The 18,437-nt window shown below is 50.9% G+C and overlaps 1 protein-coding gene across 1 annotated transcript; it reads right to left on the reverse strand.

The window, feature by feature from the left end:
* Positions 1-11,034: 11,034 nt before the first annotated feature.
* On the reverse strand, positions 11,035-17,770 carry DUSP26 (dual specificity phosphatase 26). Its single transcript, XM_061134474.1, has 4 exons — positions 17,511-17,770; positions 15,133-15,425; positions 12,965-13,179; positions 11,035-11,850 (listed from the first exon to the last, which is right to left on the reverse strand). The coding sequence occupies exons 1-4, from the start codon at positions 17,625-17,627 to the stop codon at positions 11,651-11,653; spliced, it is 825 nt and encodes a 274-aa protein (XP_060990457.1). The 5' UTR covers positions 17,628-17,770; the 3' UTR covers positions 11,035-11,650.
* Between the last annotated feature and the right edge of the window lie 667 nt (positions 17,771-18,437).

Genomic DNA, 18,437 nt, shown 5'->3' on the forward strand with positions numbered 1-18,437 from the left:
GAGAGAATCAGGCTTTGCTGTGACCCTGGAAGCAAAGCTTCCTTTCTCTTTCCTAGAGGATCGTCAGTGCTGGGGTGATGCCCACACTCTCCCCAGGTATCTCCTAAGCATTCCTGACGGAGTTTCTAGGTGCCTGCGGAGGCTGGAAGGAAACAGGCTAGCTTGGTTTCCCAGAGATCCTTCACAGCCCTGCTGTGAATTAGGATTTCTGGAACAAAGGAATCCTCTAGGCCAGAGCGGAACCATCATCCCGTACGTGAGAGTGGAGATTGGAGAATAAAACAGAGGATGAGAGAAAAACACCTTTGACAGAGCCCCTACAGCATGCCAAGCCCGGTATTCAGCACTTCACATTTTTTCATGGATTCCTCACCAGAACCCTCAGGGTAAGGTTATTTTCTACTTTTTCTATTTTCTTTTTTTTTTTTCTGGCCGCACCATGAGACATCTGTAATCTAGTTCCCTGATCAGGGATCAAACCCTCACCCCCTGCATTAGGAAGTGAGGTCTCAACCACTGGACCACCAGGGCAGTCCCCATCCATTCATTTAAAAATACTCCTGCCTTAAAAATGGGGAACCTGGGGCTTTCCTGGTGGTGCAGTGGCTAAGACTACATGCTCCCGATGCAGGGGGCCTGGGTTCGATCCCTGATCAGGGAGCTACACCCCACCTGTGGCAACTAAGAAGATCCTGCATGCCAGAACTGAGACCCAGAGCAGCCAAATAAATAAAATAAAATGGCAAAACAAAGCAACAGCAAAACAGAGGCTACTTCCCATTGTCTTGAGATTGGGCTGGGCTTATCTGTATTTGTTAGAAACCAGCTGAGTGAAGCAGGGGTGACAGTGGTTGATTTCGGAGACTGGGTCATAAAAATTCACTGTGATTTTTTTTTCTCTTGCTTCCTCTCTTCCTGGCTTTGTCTGTCTGTCTGTCTCCCTCTGGTCACTTGCTCTGGGGAGGCCAGAACTCATGTCCCACGGACACTCACCTGTGGAGACGTCCCACGGCAGGGAACAGAGGTCTCTCGAGCAGCTGTGTGAACGGACATTCTGCCTTTGACCATGTCCTGGCTGCAGACTCTCGGAGACCCTGAGGGAAAACCACACAGTTCAGCTGCTCCTGAATTCTTGACCCACAGGAACTGGGAGACAACCAGTGTTTGCTGTTCTAAGCCACTGAGTTTGAGAGGTAATTTGTTATTGAGCCAGAGATCAACATGACAGCCGCTGTCACGAAGAGACATGAGAGGGCAGGGGCTCTGACCCTCTAGTTTATTTCTGTCTCAGGAATATTCCAAAGAGAGGAGGTGAATTCTGCTTCACAAAACCATGCAGAGACCTGGGTCCCATGCTCTCGCTGTTCCGCCGCGTGCTAGGATATGTTCCTTGTTCATCTGTGAGAAGCCGGCTGACCAGTCACGTAGCCTATGTTCTAACCTTATGGGAGGGGATGAAAGAGCGGAAAGACAGCATTTTCCTTGCAGGAATTCAAGTTTTACTTTTGTTCCCATTCCACTGGTGAGGGCTTAGTCACCGGGCCACACCTATTTGCAAAGAAGCCTGAAGAATGGAGTTTCAGGCTAGACAATCGCCCTGAAGCTCCGGGCAAGTCTGTGGTAACCGGACGACATGAAGGATGGAATTGGGTGGATGGAGGCCCAGCAACCTACCCCGCCCGTGCCCGACCCAGTGTTGGCACCTTCTCTGTGACTTGTAGTGACACTTCTCCAAGGCCGGTGGTTAAGACTCTGTGCTTCCACTGCCAAGGGCAGGGTTTCAATCCCTGGTTGGGGAACTAAGATTCTGTATGCCACGTGGCTGGGCCAAAATAAATAAACTAAAAACAAAGACAAGGATGACTGCACATGATGTTTGCTAACCAACCTTTTATTTTTAACTTTTTATTTTATATTGCAGTATGGTAGTTCATCAGTAAAGAACCCGCCTGCTTACTGCAGAAGACTCAGGTTCGATCCCTGGGTTGGGAAGATTCCCCGAAGGAGGAAATGGCAACCCACTCCAGTATTCTTGCCTGGAAAAACCATGGACAGAGGAGCATGGTGGGCTACAGTCCACGGGGTCTCAAAGAATTGGATACCACTTAGCTTCTAAATGGCAATAGTAGTTGATTCACAAGTTGCTTTAATTTCAGGTGTGCGATAAAGTGATTCAATTATACAGATACCTGCCTCTATTCTTTTTCAAATTCTTTTCCCAATTAGCTAGCCTATTTTTTAAAAATTAAAAGTAAAATGAAGGATTGGATAAACTTGGTGGTTTTCAATTTTTGTGTGTGTGTGCCAGAATGTTGATTGTTAAGTAATATTTAAAAATAGACACTGCATGGAATAGAGATATAAAAACAGAACTAATTTGTTTAAATCATGTGGAGTTTCTCTCTGTTCTTCTCCAGCCCCCCATCAGTGGGCCCACGGAAAACTGTTTCAAGTGCTAGAGGTCTGTGAGACATGATCAGAAAGCCCCCGAGTGAGAAGTTCTCCTGGCCTCCTTCCAGTTCTGACATTTCTGAGGCTCTGATCACTCACCTGTGTTCCCTGCCCTGGGCTGGATCACAGCTGCGTCTTTCTGGGCAGCTGGGGGCTTGTATCTGGCAGGTATTGGTGGAGGAAGATGGAAAGAGCCTTTGCCCTGGGTCTCCAGCCTCACCTCACTTCATCCCTTTTCTGACCTTGTGATGTATCTCTCCTTTCTCCTAAGGCAAGTGAGGATCCCTCCACCCCACCCCATCTTTGGACCAGGGGTCTAGGTGAGGAGTTCAGAAGGTGTGTTCCAGGAGGTCATCACACCACAGGTAGTCTTGAGGCCCACCCCTCGGATGGAGACGTGGAAATTCTCAGAGCAAGCAGCCTCCCTCCCCAGGCTGATGCTTTTTCTAAGCCTCTTGTCCTCTTCTGGGCTGTCACTGGCTTCAACTGGATTAGGAGCTCAGGCTCTGACTTGCTGAGCTTTGGTCCGGTTTGTGAGTGACTCCCTGGGAACAAAAGGGGACAGGCCTCCCCACGCTGATTTTTCCCTACCCCAATTCTCAGAATTCTCAAGAATACAGACTGCCGTAGGGAAAGTTAGCTAGGGAGAAGAGAGGTCCTTTCTTTTACTCCAAGACCATTGAAACCTGGCTCCTGCATGGGTAAATATTCCTCTCCCTGCTTCCTAGGTTCTTTCCAGAGAGATTTGGGGGTGTCAGCCACCTTCTCCCAGGCTGGCTCCAGAAGAAGAAGTGGAATTTGGCAGAGACCTTAAGGAACAATCCCAGCCCATTCAGAAGGCTGGTAACCACTGCCCACAAACAGCATTCTAAGAATGGCAGTCCCACTCCTGGGCATATATCTGGAGAAAACCATAATCCAAAGATCCATGCAGCCCTGTGTTCATTGCAGCCCTGTTTACAATAGCCAAGACATGGAAGCAACCTAGATGTCCACTGATGGATGAGTGGATAAAGAAGATGTGGTACAAATATACAACGGAATGTTCAGTTCAGTTCAGTCGGTCAGTCGTGTCCAACTCTTTGCGACCCCATGGATTGCAGCACACCAGGCCTCCCTGTCCATCACCATCTCTCAGAGTTTACTCAAACTCATGTCCATTGAGTTGGTGATGCTATCCAATCATTTCGTCCTCTGTTGTCCGCTTCTCCTCCTGCCTTCAATCTTTCCCAGCATCAGGGTCTTTTCCAATGAGTCAGCTCTTTGCATCAGGTGGCCAAAGTATTGGAGTTTCAGCTTCAACACCAGTCCTTCCAATGTATATTCAGGACTGATTTCCTTTAGGATGGATTGGTTGGGTCTCCTTGCTGTCCAAGGGACTCTCAAGAGTCTTCTCCAACACCACAGTTCAAAAGCATCAATTCTTTGGCACTCAGCTTTCTTGATAGTCCAACTCTCACATCCCTGCATGACTACTGGAAAAAACATAGCCTTAACTAGACAGACCTCTGGAATGTTACTCAGTCCTAAAAAAGAATGAGGGACTTCCCTGGTGGTCCAGTGGCTCCCAAGACTACACGCTCCCAGTGCAGGGGCCTGGGTGTGATCCCTGATGAGGGAACTAGATCCCACATACCAAAACTAAAAGTTCTCACGCCACAATTAAAGATCCTGCTTGCTATGCAACTAAGCCCCAGCATAGCCAAATAAATAAATAAGAGTGTAATCATTCCATTTGCAGCATGGATGGAAGGAACTTGAGACTATCATACTAAGTGAAATGAGTCAGACAAACAAAAATATATATGATATCGCACATATGTGAAATCGAAAAGATATATACAAATGAACTTACAAAGCAGAAACAGACTTCCAGATATCAAAAACAACTGTATGGTTACCAAAGGTGTGGCAGGGAGGGATAAATCAGAAGTTCGGCATAAACACACACATATCAGTAGATAGGAGATAGTTACCCAATAAGGACCTATTGGATGGCACCAGGAACTCTATTCAGCTCTCTGGAAAGAGTATACTCATATTCTACATGAGGAAAGAAGCTAAAAAAGAATGAATACATGTATATGTATACCTGAATCACTTTGCTGTACATCTGAAGCTAATACAACACTATATATCAACTACACTCCAATAAAATTAAAATACAAAATAATAGACATCTATTTGAGAAATAAACTCAAAGGAATGGCAGGGGTAGGCTGGGGACTGGGAGAAGATGAAGGCCAGTGGACTTTCCCAGGCTCCTTAGGCTTCTTACATTTCTGGGTAAGACGTTACAACACAGTGACGGAAGGTCGATTTACCCCCAGGCTTGGAGGCAAACAGTCTTCAGGGGGGAGGCAGATCCAGTGTGAGAAAACGGCTATGGGCAGCGATGACCGGAAGGCAGGCAGGCATGTCCTTTTCCCACTGGGACCACCCCTGCTCAGACTCACCACGTGCAGACGTGGGCTCGCATCTTTCCACGTTTTAAGAGAAACTGGAAATCTGAATGTTGTGCAACATTTCCCGGTTATCGAGAAGTTGCATGGAAAACAAAATGCCCTCAGCTGGTGGGTTTGCTCAGTGCTGCGGTGCCCTTGCCCAACACATCTTCCTCCCTCTAGTGTGTGTCAACAGTCCTTAGTTTTTCTTTTAAAGATTTTTTTTTTTGGAATGCGAACCATTTATTGAATTTGTTACAATCTTGCTTCTGTTTTATGTTTTGGTTTTTTGGCCCCCAGGCATGTGAGATCTTAGCTCCTTGATGGAGGAGCAAACCTGCACCGCCCCCCTGCACTGGAAGACAAAGTCACAACTACTGGACCACCGGGGACGTCCTACTAGCTCTCAATTTTTAATCTAAGTCAGAGATGAGTCCTGGCATTTGCAAGTGGTGTTCACGGCATGCCAAGGGGCTTTGATCAGTTTCCCATTGCTCTTGAGACAAATCGCTGCTAACTTCATGGCTTGAACAATGCACATTTATTATCTTACAGTGTGGTGGGTCAGAAGACCGGCATGGGACTCACTGGGCTAAAATCAAGCTCTGTCAGCCGGCTACCTTCTGTTCTGGAGGACCTAGGAAAGAATCCACTTTCTTGCCTATTCCAGCTTCTAGAAGTGCCCACACTCCTTACACCACATCTCCCATCCTTGTCTTCGAAGACAGCAATGGGTCCTCAGATCAAATCTCTCAGCTCAGTTTGAAAAGGTTCTATGTTTTTTAAGGACTCATGTGATCAGGCCTCACGGGATACTTCAGTGGGATCTTCCCACCGTGAGGTTGCGGGGTTTTTAAAGTAATCAGTGACTGTGCTGGGTCTTCATTGCCGCGCACAGGCTTTCTCTGGTTGTGGGGAGCTGGGAGAGCAATGCTCCTCTCCAGTTTTGGTGCTCCGGCTGCTCGTTGCTCTGACTTCTCTTGCTGCATTTGGAGGCCTCTAGAGCGCAGGCTCAGTAGTTGTGGCACAAGAGTTTACTTGCTTCATGGTATGTGGGATCTTCCCAGACCGGGGATCGAACCCGTATCTGCTGCATTGGCAGGCAGGTTCTTAACCCCTGGACCACCAGGGAGATCCCAAGCTTTTGGTTTTAACTACAAGTGCAAAATACCCTTTGCCACAGAGGTAATATATTCCAAGATTCTGGGGTTTAGAGAATCAACAGGGCTCCTCCCTAAACTTTTCCATCGTTTGCTCATTTCTTCTTCTGCAAAAAAAAAGTTCAGAGGACCGAAACTTATGATAAACAGGGTTTATCTTTCTGCATAATCTAGTCCACTCTTTTTCTGTTCAGACTTCCATTTCCTTAAAATATGTTTCTATTTTTTCTTTCTATTTTCTTTCTAGTTGAGGTATAGCTGATTTACAATATCATGTAAGTTTCAGGGGTACAACATAGGGATTCAAGATTTCTAGAGGTTATATTCCATTTATAGTTATAATAAAACACTGGCTATATTCCCTGTGCTATACAATATATCCTTGTAACTTAATTATTGTATATGTAGTAGTCTGTACCTCTTAGTCCCTGCCCTACTGTGCTCCTTCCCACTTTCCTCTCCCCACTGGTAACCACTAATTTGTTCTATAGATCTGTGAATCCGTTTCTGCTTTGTTACATTCACTATGTTGTTTTATTTTTTAGATTTCACATGTAAGTGATATCATACAGTGTATGTCTCTGTCCGACTTATTTCACTTAGCAGAATACCTTGCAAGTCCATCCATGTTGTTGTGAATGGAAAAATTTTAGTAGATTTTAATGGCTGAGTTTTTAATTGGGCTTCCCTGGTGGCTCAGCAGTAAAGAATCTGCCTGCAATGCAGGAGACTCGGGTTTGATCCCTGGGTAAGGAAAATCCTCTAGCGAAGGAGACGGCAAGCCAACTCCAGTAGTCTCTCTTGGGAAACCCCACGGATAGAGGAGCCTGGCGGGCTACAGTCCACGGGTCCACAAAAGAGCCGGACGTGACTTAGCGACCGAAAAACAACAACCACAGCAACAATATCCCATTGGGTATATACGCCACATCTTCTTCATCTATTTATCTGTTGATGGGTACTTAGGTTGTCTCTATATCTTGGCTATTGTAAACAATGCTGCTATGAACATTGGGGGGTGCATGTGTCTTTTTGAATTAATACTTTCATTTTCATCTTTTTTTTTTCCCAGTAAATACCCAGGAGTAGGACTGCTGGATCATATAGTAGTTCTATTTTTTTTGGAGAAATCCCCCAAACTGGTTTCCAATGCAGCACCAATTTACATTCCCACCAACAGTGCACGAAGGTTCCTTTTTCTAAGGGATCTGTTTGTCAGGGGCGGGGGGGGGGGGGGGGGGTGGCCCTTCAGTGCAGGGTCGCCGCATCCTCTCCAGCGATTTTCTCAGCTGCTGGTCTGCTTTCTAGCTCCATCTGCTGCCGCGGCTCACAGAAACAGAAGCTCTCTCTTCACCCCCGCTCCCTGAGCAGCTTCTCAGCTGGGATTAGTCACAGGGTGAAGGACTGGGCAAACATTCCTCCTTCTCCCCAGAGTCGCCAAGGGCCCTGGGGTCAGCAACGAGGGTTTGAGTCGACACTGGATGGGGCAGGCTGGGAGGATGATGAGTTGGGCTTGAGTCACAGTTCCCCGGGGGCCTGAGGCTCTGCCAGTTAGAGGCACAGGCTGCGTCTAACAAGAGCGTTCACTTTCAAGTTCTATGCTTGGGTCCAACCGGTCCATTGTGTGAGAACTGGATGCAGGAGGCTGGACTTATTATTTTTTTTTTATTTTAATATTTTTTGTTTGGCTGTGCTGGGTCTAAGTTGCAGTACACGGCATCCTTAGTTGCAGCATGTGGGATCTAGTTCCCTGACCAGGGATTGAACCCAAGCCCCCTGCATTGGGACTGTGGAGTCTTAGCCACTGGACTACCACGGAAGTCCCAGGAGCCTGGACTTTTAACGCCGGATTGGGCAGGTGGTGGCTTCCTTGGTGGCTCAGAGGGTAAAGTGTCTGCCTGCAATGTGGGAGACCCGGGTTCAATCCCTGGGTCAGGAAGATCTCCTGGAGAAGGAAATGGCAACCCACTCCGGTACTCTTGTCTGGAAAATCCCACTCATGGAGAAGCCTGGTAGGCTACACAGTCCATGCAGTCGCAAAGAGTTGGACATGACTGAGCGACTTCACTTTGGGCAGGTGTGAATGAGACCCATTTGTGACAGGTGACCCTCTCTAACCCCCTGGAGGGTAGAACTGATTCTGTGTGGTCACCGGGCTGTGCCCCTCTCTTCTGTCTCTTGACCCCTATAGGTCCCCCAAACATACATGTACCCTTAAATGGTGGAGGTGGAGGGACACACACCAGTGTGATGGCCACACGCATAGATGCTGGAGCCAGAGCTGCCAGGTGGGAATCTGAGCTCTTCCGCTTACTATTTGAGTGCATCATGTGCTCAGTCCTCTCTGACTCTTCGTGACCTCCATGGCCTGTAGCCCTTGGGGCTCCTCTGTCCACGGGATTTTTCCAGGCAAGAATTTTGGAGTGGGTTGCCACTTCTTATTCCAGGGGATTTTCCCGGCCCAGGGATCAAACCCATGTCTCTTGCATCTCCTGCACTGGCAGGCAAATTCTTTATCCTTAGGAAAATTGCTGCTGCTGCTAAGTCGCTTCAGTCGTGTCCGACTCTGTCTGACCCCATAGACGGCAGCCCACCAGGCTCCCCTGTCCCTGGGATTCTCCAGGCAAGAACACTAGAGTGGGTTGCCATTTCCTTCTCCGATGCAGGAAAGTGAAAGGGAAGTCGCTTAGTTATTCGACTCCTTAGCGACCCCACGGACTGCAGCCTACCAGGATCCTCCATCCATGGGATTTTCCAGGCAAGAGTACTGGAGTGGCTTGCCATTGCCTTAGGAAAATTACTTAACCTCAATTTCCTTGTTTCCAAGTATTGACAAAGAAATCACTTCACATAGTTTTTAATGAAGATTAAATGACTTAATATCCGCAAAGACAGAAGAGTGCCTGGGCCAGAGGCACAATATGGCTTTTGTTAAATAATAATAATATACACATACATATGGGTGATATATATACATATATATACACACATATGCATATACACATATATACCTATACATATATACACACATACATACATATATATATACACATATATATGGGAGATATATACATATATATGGGAGATATGTATATATATTTGTATGTATATATATGTATTTATATATATATATATGGCTTCCTAGCTGGTGTTACTGGTAAAGAATCTGCCTGCCAATTCAGGAGGCATAAGAAACCTGGGTTGGATCCATCTGTCAGAAAGATCCCTTGGAAATGGCAACCCACTCCATTATTCTCGCCTGGGAAATCCCATGGACAGAGGAGCCAGGGGAGAGAGGTAAATTAATGTCACTAACACCCATACGGCTGTGTGCTGGGGCCAAGGGTCCTAGCTGTCAGATTTTTTTGGCCCCATCTTCCCACCACTGTAATGTGATTATGGGATGCAAGTGTCAAACGAGAGCTTTCTAACACTAAGAGCTAGTAATATGTAATGATTCCCGATCATCAAAAATGGCCAAGCAAGGGACTTCCTGGCTCAGCCAGTGGTTAAGACTCCAAGGCAGGGGGCATGGGTTCAATCCCTGGTCAGGGAACTAAAATCCCATCTGCCTTGCAGTGTGGTCAATAAATAAATAAAAATAATCTTTCTTTGCTTCAGTTAAAAAGAAAAAAAAAATGGCCAAGCAAATGAATGCTTGATAGCTATCATCAAGTGACTTATTGTAAAGGCAATTTATTTATGCCTGTGGAAAGTGGAAATCGTTCATCTGTGAAGGCATCTTTGAGTTTTGAGATTCTGAGTTTCTGTACTTTGGGGTAGAATCTACACTTAGTTATAGTAAGTGATTTTTCTTCTGTATTTTTCACTTCCTTTTACACCCCACCCTCTTCTTCCACTCATGCAGATGTTTTGGGAACACACTGCCCATTTTTTGTGTTTTTTTTTTTGCCACTGGAATCTTAGTTTTTTGACCGGGGATTGAATCTGCACCTTCTGTCAGTGAAAGCGCAGAGTCCTAACCACTGGACCGCCAGAGAATTTCTGGGAAACACACCCTTTTAAAAAGAAGGGTGTGGTAAAAAAAAAAAAAGAGAGAGAAGGATGTGGTGGCTGGCAGTTTGGCAGTTGGAATACCAAAAAAGATCATACTATTCACTCTGGTGGTTGACTCTATTTTTGGACGAGATTTACTAGGGGGATTATGTTACCCTCTTCCGAGGAAAACCTGGAAAGATTAGAAGAGGAAGCAATCACATCACCTCCCCACCCCTCGTCTCCAATTTCTTGGCATGAGGCAAAAACCCAACTCATGATTTAGGGCTGGGATTGATTTAAGGTTAATATTCTGCTCTTCCACGAGAATGGGGGACTTGATATAGAAAGCAAGCTGCTTTTTTTGAAAATAAGTTATATTGCGTTTGCCAAAAAGCTCGTTCGGGATTGGAAAGCCCCGAGTGCATTTTTGGACCACCCCAGTATTTCTTACCGGAGTTTGTGAACAGAGACCTATTTTAAGCTTCAAAGATACCAGTGTGCGGAGTCCCACTCCGGGTTGCAACTCTGACTTTTTGGTCCTCTGCTGCCCCCGCGTGGACATAAATGGAAATAACAAGATATCCTTACAGCTGGCGTGTGGAATCGGACTTGGGAGAAAACTCCCTTAAAAACTGGAAACGTTAGTCGCTCAGTCGTGCCCGAGTCTTTGTGACCCCATGGACCGTAGCCCACCAGGCTCCTCTGTCCATAGAATTCTCCAGGCAAGAAGACTGGTGTGGGTTGCCATGTCCTTCTCCAGGGGATCTTCCCGACCCAGGAGACCCAAGAACCCTGGTCTCCTGCATTGCAGGCAGATTCTTGACTGTCCGAGCCACCAGGGATGATCCCCCTTAAGAATCACTGGAGGCATAAGGGCTGGTGGGGGCTCAGGACCCTTAGAGGGGAGCCAGGGGCCCTCGGGAAGAGAGCTGCCGACTCAGACAAGCGGTCAGTGATTCAAGAGGCTCGTGTCATTTTCACCATTTTTATTTTTCCTGGAGACGCTTGGATCCAGTAAGCGAGCGATCAGCAATAGACTCGAAGTCATGCACCTCTGCCATTTTTGGGCCACGACCAGCACCCGCGGGCTCGGCGCCAAGCCTCCTACACCTCTTCCTGCCGTGTTTGGAGTAACAAGTCTGCAGGCTTCTCTCTTAGCTTTTCGCACCATCTCATCACCGTCTGTCTCTCTGCTCCTGGCCCCACACAACTCGACATCATCACAGCCGTGCCTGCCGCCTCCCTGACTCTCCCCGCAGGGGCACACGGCAGAACGGGTCCTTATCAGAGAGGGAGGGGAACACTTGAGCACAAAGAAGAGAAGGGGCCTTGAATCTCTGGGACCACCCTGACTGGCATCCAGGACCCTAGCTGCCTCGCTCCCAGGCCAGCTCCCTCCTAGGTGATTGTCAGCCTGCCCAGCTCACCCCTCCCCAACCCCTCGCAACAGATAGCAGCTGTGGCCTGGGCCATGTCCCAGCCCTCTAAGGAGAGTAAGGGTTCACTCGGTCTCCCCCCCACCTGCCCCCTGGGCCTCCGCTGTCCAGCTGGGATCCAGGGACCCACAGGCCTGGCCTGACCTCCCTACCCCACCCCTCATGCCTCCAGCCCCTGCCGCAGCCTGCGGTCCAAGGCCAGGAGCTGCCTTAAGAAGCCCCGGTTGGGGATGATGCCTCGGTGGTCCTTGACTTTCTTGATGGCCTCCACGAGGGTGAGGCGGTGGTACAGCATGAGGTAGGCCAGCACCAGGGTGGCCGAGCGGCTGACTCCCACGGCGCAGTGCACCAGGATCCTCCCTGTGAACACAGACAGACGAGAGAGGCAGCTGGGGGACCGTGCGCTGGGCTGGAGGAGGCCGGGGGCAGGTGAGGAGGAAGACAGGTAAGCAGAGATGCTCGGAGGCACAGATGGGGGGACGGTAAGAATCTGAATCCTGGCAAACGGGGGCACACAGACGGGAAGACACGGAAAACTTGGAGCAGTTCAGCATCCATAAATCCAAAATGGGCTCGAAGAGGGACTTGCCTGGTGGTCCAGCGGCTAAGACTCCAAGCTCCCAATGCAGGGGGCCCCAGTCCAAGACCTGGTCAGGGAACTACATCGCTCATGCCACAGTTAAGACCCAGAACAGCCAAATAAATAAACAAATAAACATCTAAAACATAACTAACATAGAGCTTAAAAAAAAAGAGCTTGAAGGGAGACACTCAAGTTTAATGCAAAACCCAGCTTTGTACCAAGAAGAGTTTCTGCTTGATACTCGCTGAGTGCATCCATGGAAAATCCTTTGTGTCTAACCTGGCCCTTCCTCAGTCTCCCATCCATTCTGGAGGGGGGGGGGGTGGTGTGTGTGTGTGGGTGGGTGATTAGTATCTATTTTTTCCCATTTTAAAAAATCTTTTCTTTTTTTTCTCTGCAATGAACAGCATGTGGGAATCTTAGTTCTCCAACCGAGGATTGAACCCACACCCCTGCATTGGAAGAGTAGTTTTAGCCACTGGGGAAGTCCCAATACATCTTATATTTTTTAAATAAAATACTTTTTACTTTAAAAAATAAAATAGTTTTATATCTTAAATATATATATATATATATTCTGATCACTAAAGCAAGACAGGCAAAGCAAGAATCGTTAGAACGTCTAGAAATATGTAAAGAAGGCAACAATTAAAAAAAATATATCTCCCATAATCTTCCTGCCCAGGGGCAATTTGCCACTCTCCCAACATTTGGGATTATTTCCTTCTTTATATGGATTGCTTTGAAAAGATGGTTGAGAGAAGAGTTTTCATTACTGAGCATCTTATCACATCATTCAAGTCTCTCTCTCTCCACACCCAGAGCCCCCGGCTCTGCTCTAAGTCAGTGTCCGTGGGTCCACCCCTCCGCCTCGCTCCCCTCCCTTCCTACCTCCTGGCTGGCTCAGCGCCCGGTGGATGAAGTCGGCGGCCGCCTGGAAGTGGACACTCATGTCGAAGGCCGGCGAGTCGTGGGCCTCGACACCCAGGTAGCGGATGCCCAGCCCCTCGTAGGCTTCGGGCGTCCCTCGCCACCGGCTGTGAGAGGCGTTGAGGACGTGCGTGATGCCCAGGCGACGCAGCTCACGGTGGTTGTTGGCTATTTCCCTGCATTGAGGAGCAGAGGTTGGAGGGGGTGAGGCTCGGGGATGGGACCAGACACCCCGGTTGGTACCCTGATCACCGCCCGGCCAACATCACTGGCTCCAGGCCTTCCCTTCACTTCCTGAGGACCCGGGATGCGCAATGACTCTGAGTCTTGTCCTGGAGCAAAGCTGGGGAGTCCTGGAGAGATTTTTGGCCTGGGGGAGAGAAGATAAGAGAGAGACGGGCAAACCGCAGCCCTGATAACATACGGCAAGATGCTCGGAGGCCACAGGATTTTATTAATACTTGATCCGTGAGAAAGAGCAACAGGGTTTGTACTTCATGGAAGGAAGTACCTGCCAACAGTGGAATCTAGCTGGAGAAAGACTGGGGCATCTCGGGAGAGATGGGTTTTCTTCACACCAGGGCATTCAGGTAGAGAGAGGAGGTCAGTGGATGGGTCTGGACGTGGCAGGGAGGATCTGGACACTGGATGGCTTGTTGGAGCAGCTCACGTTTAACCTGGTAACCTTGAATTGCTTTGGTTCTCACCACTCCCCCATTACTTCATTTTTATAAAACTATTTTTTTTTTTTTCTGGCTGTCCCATGCGGCCTACAGGATCTTAGTTCCTTGACCAGGGATCGAACCTGTGCACACTGAAGTGGAAGCAGGGAGTCCTAAACATTGGACAGTCAGGGAAGTTCCTTTCCTGTTTAGACTCTCTCTGATGCCCAGAATCTTCTTGTGTTTTGCCAGTTACTCCAAGCCCATGGTTACCCTGCGGATGTCACCTGCAGGGGTTTCCGTGGTTCACAGCCCTCAGCTCATGCCAACAGGGTCATATCAAATGCCCTGTCTAGTGCCAGCTCCTGGAGCAGAAAGCACCCTGAACTTGAACCTCTAAATCCTGGGCTCTGCTACTTACGACCCGTGGGACCTTGGGCCAGTCCCAGATTCTCTGAGCTTCCAATTCGTCCTGTGTAACCTGGGGATAGTGGTACCTACCTCACCAGGCTATCATGAAGATTAACAGAGAAAAAGCCTGTGAAAAACTCCTTGTAGGCTCTAAAGCTCTCGGAAAAGACCTGTAGGGCCGCCTTTCTCTTTGACGCCGGTCTCTCTGTCGCCCCCATCTGGCAGAGTCTCTGCATACTCTTTGGCTTGGCTTGGTCCACTCCCCACACCCTTTTTGTTTTATGTGCTAAGTCGCTTCAATCCGACTCTTTGTGACCCTGTGGACTGTAACCCACCAGGCGCCTCTGTCCATGGGCTTCTCTAGGCAAGAATACTGAAGTGGGCTGCCATGCCCTCCTCCAGGGCATCTTCCCGACCCAGGGATCGAACCCAGGTCTCTTACATCTTCTGCATTGCCAGGCAGGTTCTTTACCATTAATGTCGCCTGGGGCACCACTCACCTTACCAGCCACTGTTCCTGGCCCCAGTGATAGCTTTTTCTCAGGGCACAAAGATGGACGGTCAGATAAGTCATCTATGATGTCCAGCCCACAGCACTGGTATATGAAAATGCTAATGCATTGTGCTAAATGAATGACATGATTACTTGAACAGAGATTGTCTGTCCAGAATTGGTCTATCAGTAATCCTGTCCAAACTAAGAGACACCAGTTCGATCCCTGGGCCCGGAAGATCCCCTAGAGGAGGGCCAGGCAAGCCACTTCCAGCATTCTTGCCTGGAGAATCCCATGAACAGAGGACCCTCGCCGGCTACAGTCCATGGGGTCGCAGAGTCCAACTTGACTGAAGAGACTTAGCACATAGGTAATCCTGTCCACCCTCCCCAACCCTCCAGCCTCCACTCTACCCATGTACCCCCTCCCTTCCACCCTCAATGTGGAACCAACAGCACAACTCCACGCCTCTCTGCCACCCTTCTTTCTTCTTGCACACACACACACAAACACACAGCCCCCATACACACGCAGCCGGGGCCCCAGTCAGCCGGGTACGTACTGGTCTCCGAGGTAGAGGCCTGGCCAGACCTCGTCGGCGTGGTTACAGGCGGTCTTGCCTGTGTAGAGCAGCCTCTCCAACTCGAAGACGTTGAGGAAGGGGTGCTGGACAGCGGGCGGCTCCTCCAGGGCGCCTCTCACGCGGACGGGAGACCTCGAGCCGCTCCGGGAGAAGCGGGCCATGAATGTCACCGAAGCCCAGAGCCAGTTGCCGGGACACATCTTAGAGGCGGCAGGAGGCCTGGCAGCGACCGGGGTGCGCGAGGTGAGGCGGGGCGGGTGTCCAGGTGGCAGCTGCGGGCAGAGGCGGGGTGTGAGTGACGCCTGAGCGCGTCCGGGGCGGCGGGGTCCCTGCCCGCCCCGGGGAGAAGGTTCTGGAGAAGGACGGTGAAGTCTGGCCCTGGGCGGGGCGGGCGCTCTGGACGGTCGTCTCCTTTGAGCGGCAGCAGCTCCTGTCGCCCTGCTCTTTGGCTCCGCCAGGCAAGGAGGTGGGAGCATCACATGTTCTTGTTTACGGGCCGAGGCAGCGGCCCAGCTGCTGGGCGTCTGCTCCACCACCCCACCCCCACTCCGCACACACAGAGTCAACACACACACACGCACACGCACACACATTTGGCATCTGGGTGGCAGGGCCCAGTGCTGGAAGCCTTGCCAGCCCGCGGTCTGGGTCTCATCTGCCTGGGGCTGCGGGCAGACAGGCTGGGGAGCTGGGAGGGGGACTTGGGGGGAGGTTCTGGATCCATCCAGAAGGAGTTGGCCTGAAGCCAGCAGCAGCTGGGGCCAGTGACAGCCCCCCCGCCGCCGGCCTGGGGGGTGGGGTGGTGGTGGTGGTGGATGGGGGAGATGGGCCGCCTTAACCCCTTCCTGCCCTCCCGCCCTCAGCCCTCAGCCCTCAGCCTGCTCTGGGAAGTCCAGCCGCGGGGATGGGGCGCGTGGGGAAGAGTAGTAAAGAGGAAGCTGAAGTTTTTGAAAAACACTTGCTGAAGACCCGGGTTAATGGAAGGAAGCGCCCGTTATCTGGGCAACACAGCCAAAGCAGCCTCCCTTGGTCAATGTAACAGATGTCACTGATTAAACCTCATCTCTTTGGGTCCAGGCAGGGCTGGAGTACTCTGTGTGTGTGTGGGTGTGTGGGTGTGTGTGGGTGTGTGTGTGGGTGTGGAGAGGCAGAGGGTGGGGGCTGGAGGAGGGAAGAAAGTGAAGAAATGGGGGCTCCTGCCTGGCCCAGGGGCTCAGAATGTGGAATTAGCGCCTGTGTTGCTGGTGAAATCAAGTGACCCTATTTAGCACACGGGGGTCCTCAATGAGGGGCCTGACTCCCTGTGAAGAGCAGGGACCACACGTTGAGCTGTGGAGCTGGGAAGGGCCAGCCTTTGAGACTCGCCCTGGGAGCTGCAGGCAGGGGGGGATCGTAGCAACAGCCCCCCCCCCCTCCAGTGCCTCTTATCTCCTCTTCCTACCCCTCCTTCTCCTCCTCTGCATGGTGATCCTGGCCCTCGGAAAAGTGGGCTGCTTTGAAGAATCCCTCTCCCACGCCTCCTCCTGTCTTCTGCCCCAGGGGCTCAAGGAAGGGTCCCCAGTGAGAGGCCATCTTCATCCTGTCCCCTCCCCCCAGTCTCAACAGGGTCCCAGTTCTCCCCAATCCTCATCCCCCCAGGGCCAGGAGAGCTCCAGCACTCACAAGGCATAAGAAGCAGGGGTCTTAGGATCAGGACTGGTGAAGGGAGGCTGGATCTTAGGGTGTTGAGGGGTTGTTTAGGAAGAGAGATCCCCGCCCCCCCCCCCCCCAATGGCTGATCAGAAGGAGTGTAGAAAGAGAACAGTGTAGCAATCACGGCCACCTCCATCACCACTATCACCATCCTGACCATCATCCCCACCACCACTATCACTGTCATCCCCACCGGTCGACATCTTCATCATTGCATCACCATATCATCATCTACTTTTGCTCCGCAGGCCTGAAGACCTCACCACTTGGCTCCCAAACAACATTTTCTGGGAACAGAATGCTGCTGCCTGTGTGATGCTGAATGGTGGAAAGAAAGCGGGAAGCAGCCCAGGTGTCGCGGGAGCTCCGTGGCACTCGCTTTCTCCCCATTCCGTCCCTGGACACGCTCCAGCCCCATCCGCCAGCTTTTGGGGGCCCCGGGCCGCGGCCCCCCTCCCATCCTCCCTCCCTCTGCTGTGGTTGTAACAGGTTCATGGCTGTCGCCCAGTCCTCGCCAACCCAGACAGCCAGGCGCGGAGGGAGGGAGCCCCGGGAGGGCCCCGCCGGCGGGCTCCCAGGCCCCTTTTAACCGCCCCCCGACCCCCCCGCCCCAGCCCCCCAGCCCCGGCCCCCGGCGCTTCGCCCACCCGCCGCGGCCCCGCTACCTCGGGAGGCGGCGCGGGTCTCAGTCCCGGAGGCGGATCGCAGGCGCAGGCAGCCCCACGGCCATGACTCCGCCGCCGCCTCGGTCTGGCTTGGCAGACCGGTTGACGGATTAGCATCTATTTTTAAGCCATGACACGCACGTCGAAGCGGGGCTGGTGTCGGTGTGCGCGTGTGTCGGCGACACGCAGGGACCCGGTCTCGCACCCGGGGGCCCGAGCGGACAGGCGGCGTGGGCCACGCAGCCCGCACCCCCTGCGGCCCCGCCTCGCGGGCAAGCTCGTGTGTATGTGTATTTTCGGAGCTGCGCCAATGACAGGCACTTTGCCTAAAGCTGACATTATGTAAGGCGGCCCAGACGGTGTCTTGAGCACACACGCTCCTCCCCGGCAGCATTAATTACACAGACTCCAGGACGATGCCCACTCACTTGTACATGTCTCCTGCGCCAGAACACTGGCACAAATAACTCTTGTCCTTAACCCTGATGAGTATTTACTAAGCACAGTGTACCCTCTGCTCCACAGATCTTAACTCATTTTATCTTCATCGCAGTCTCTGAGGGAGGAGAGGATATTGTTATTGTGCCCATTTTAGGGAGGAGGAGATGGAGGCATCCAGAGGCTAAGTAATTTGCCCAGGGCACTCCCTAGGCGCTGCCAGGCAGCCTGGTTGCCTGCCTGGGAAGTTCAAGTCCGTAAGCGCTTTCTGAACAGGTGTCAGCCCTTCCATCCACCTGCTCCCCCACCCCCCAACACACACACAATGGAGAAGGCACAGTGGATTTATCTTTCTTATTTTGAAAAGGTATTTATCTGGCTGCTCCAGGTCTTAGCTGTGGCATGTGGGATCTAGTGCCCGGACCAGGATGGAACCCAGTCCCTCTGCATTGGGAATGTGGAGTCTTAACTACTGAACCACCAGTTCAG

This window comes from Dama dama, chromosome 32, assembly GCF_033118175.1.
Source record: "Dama dama isolate Ldn47 chromosome 32, ASM3311817v1, whole genome shotgun sequence".
NCBI classification, from domain to species: Eukaryota; Metazoa; Chordata; class Mammalia; order Artiodactyla; family Cervidae; genus Dama; species Dama dama.

Coding starts and splice junctions, on each gene's coding strand:
- DUSP26 (XM_061134474.1), bottom strand. CDS start 17,627: ATGCTAATCCGTCAACCGGTCTGCCAAGCCAGACCGAGGCGGCGGCGG. Junction 15,426..17,510: donor GACCCGCGCCGCCTCCCGAG/GTAGCGGGGCCG, acceptor CTCTGCCCGCAG/CTGCCACCTGGACACCCGCC. Junction 11,851..12,964: donor GGCGCTGAGCCAGCCAGGAG/GTAGGAAGGGAG, acceptor CTGTGTTCACAG/GGAGGATCCTGGTGCACTGC.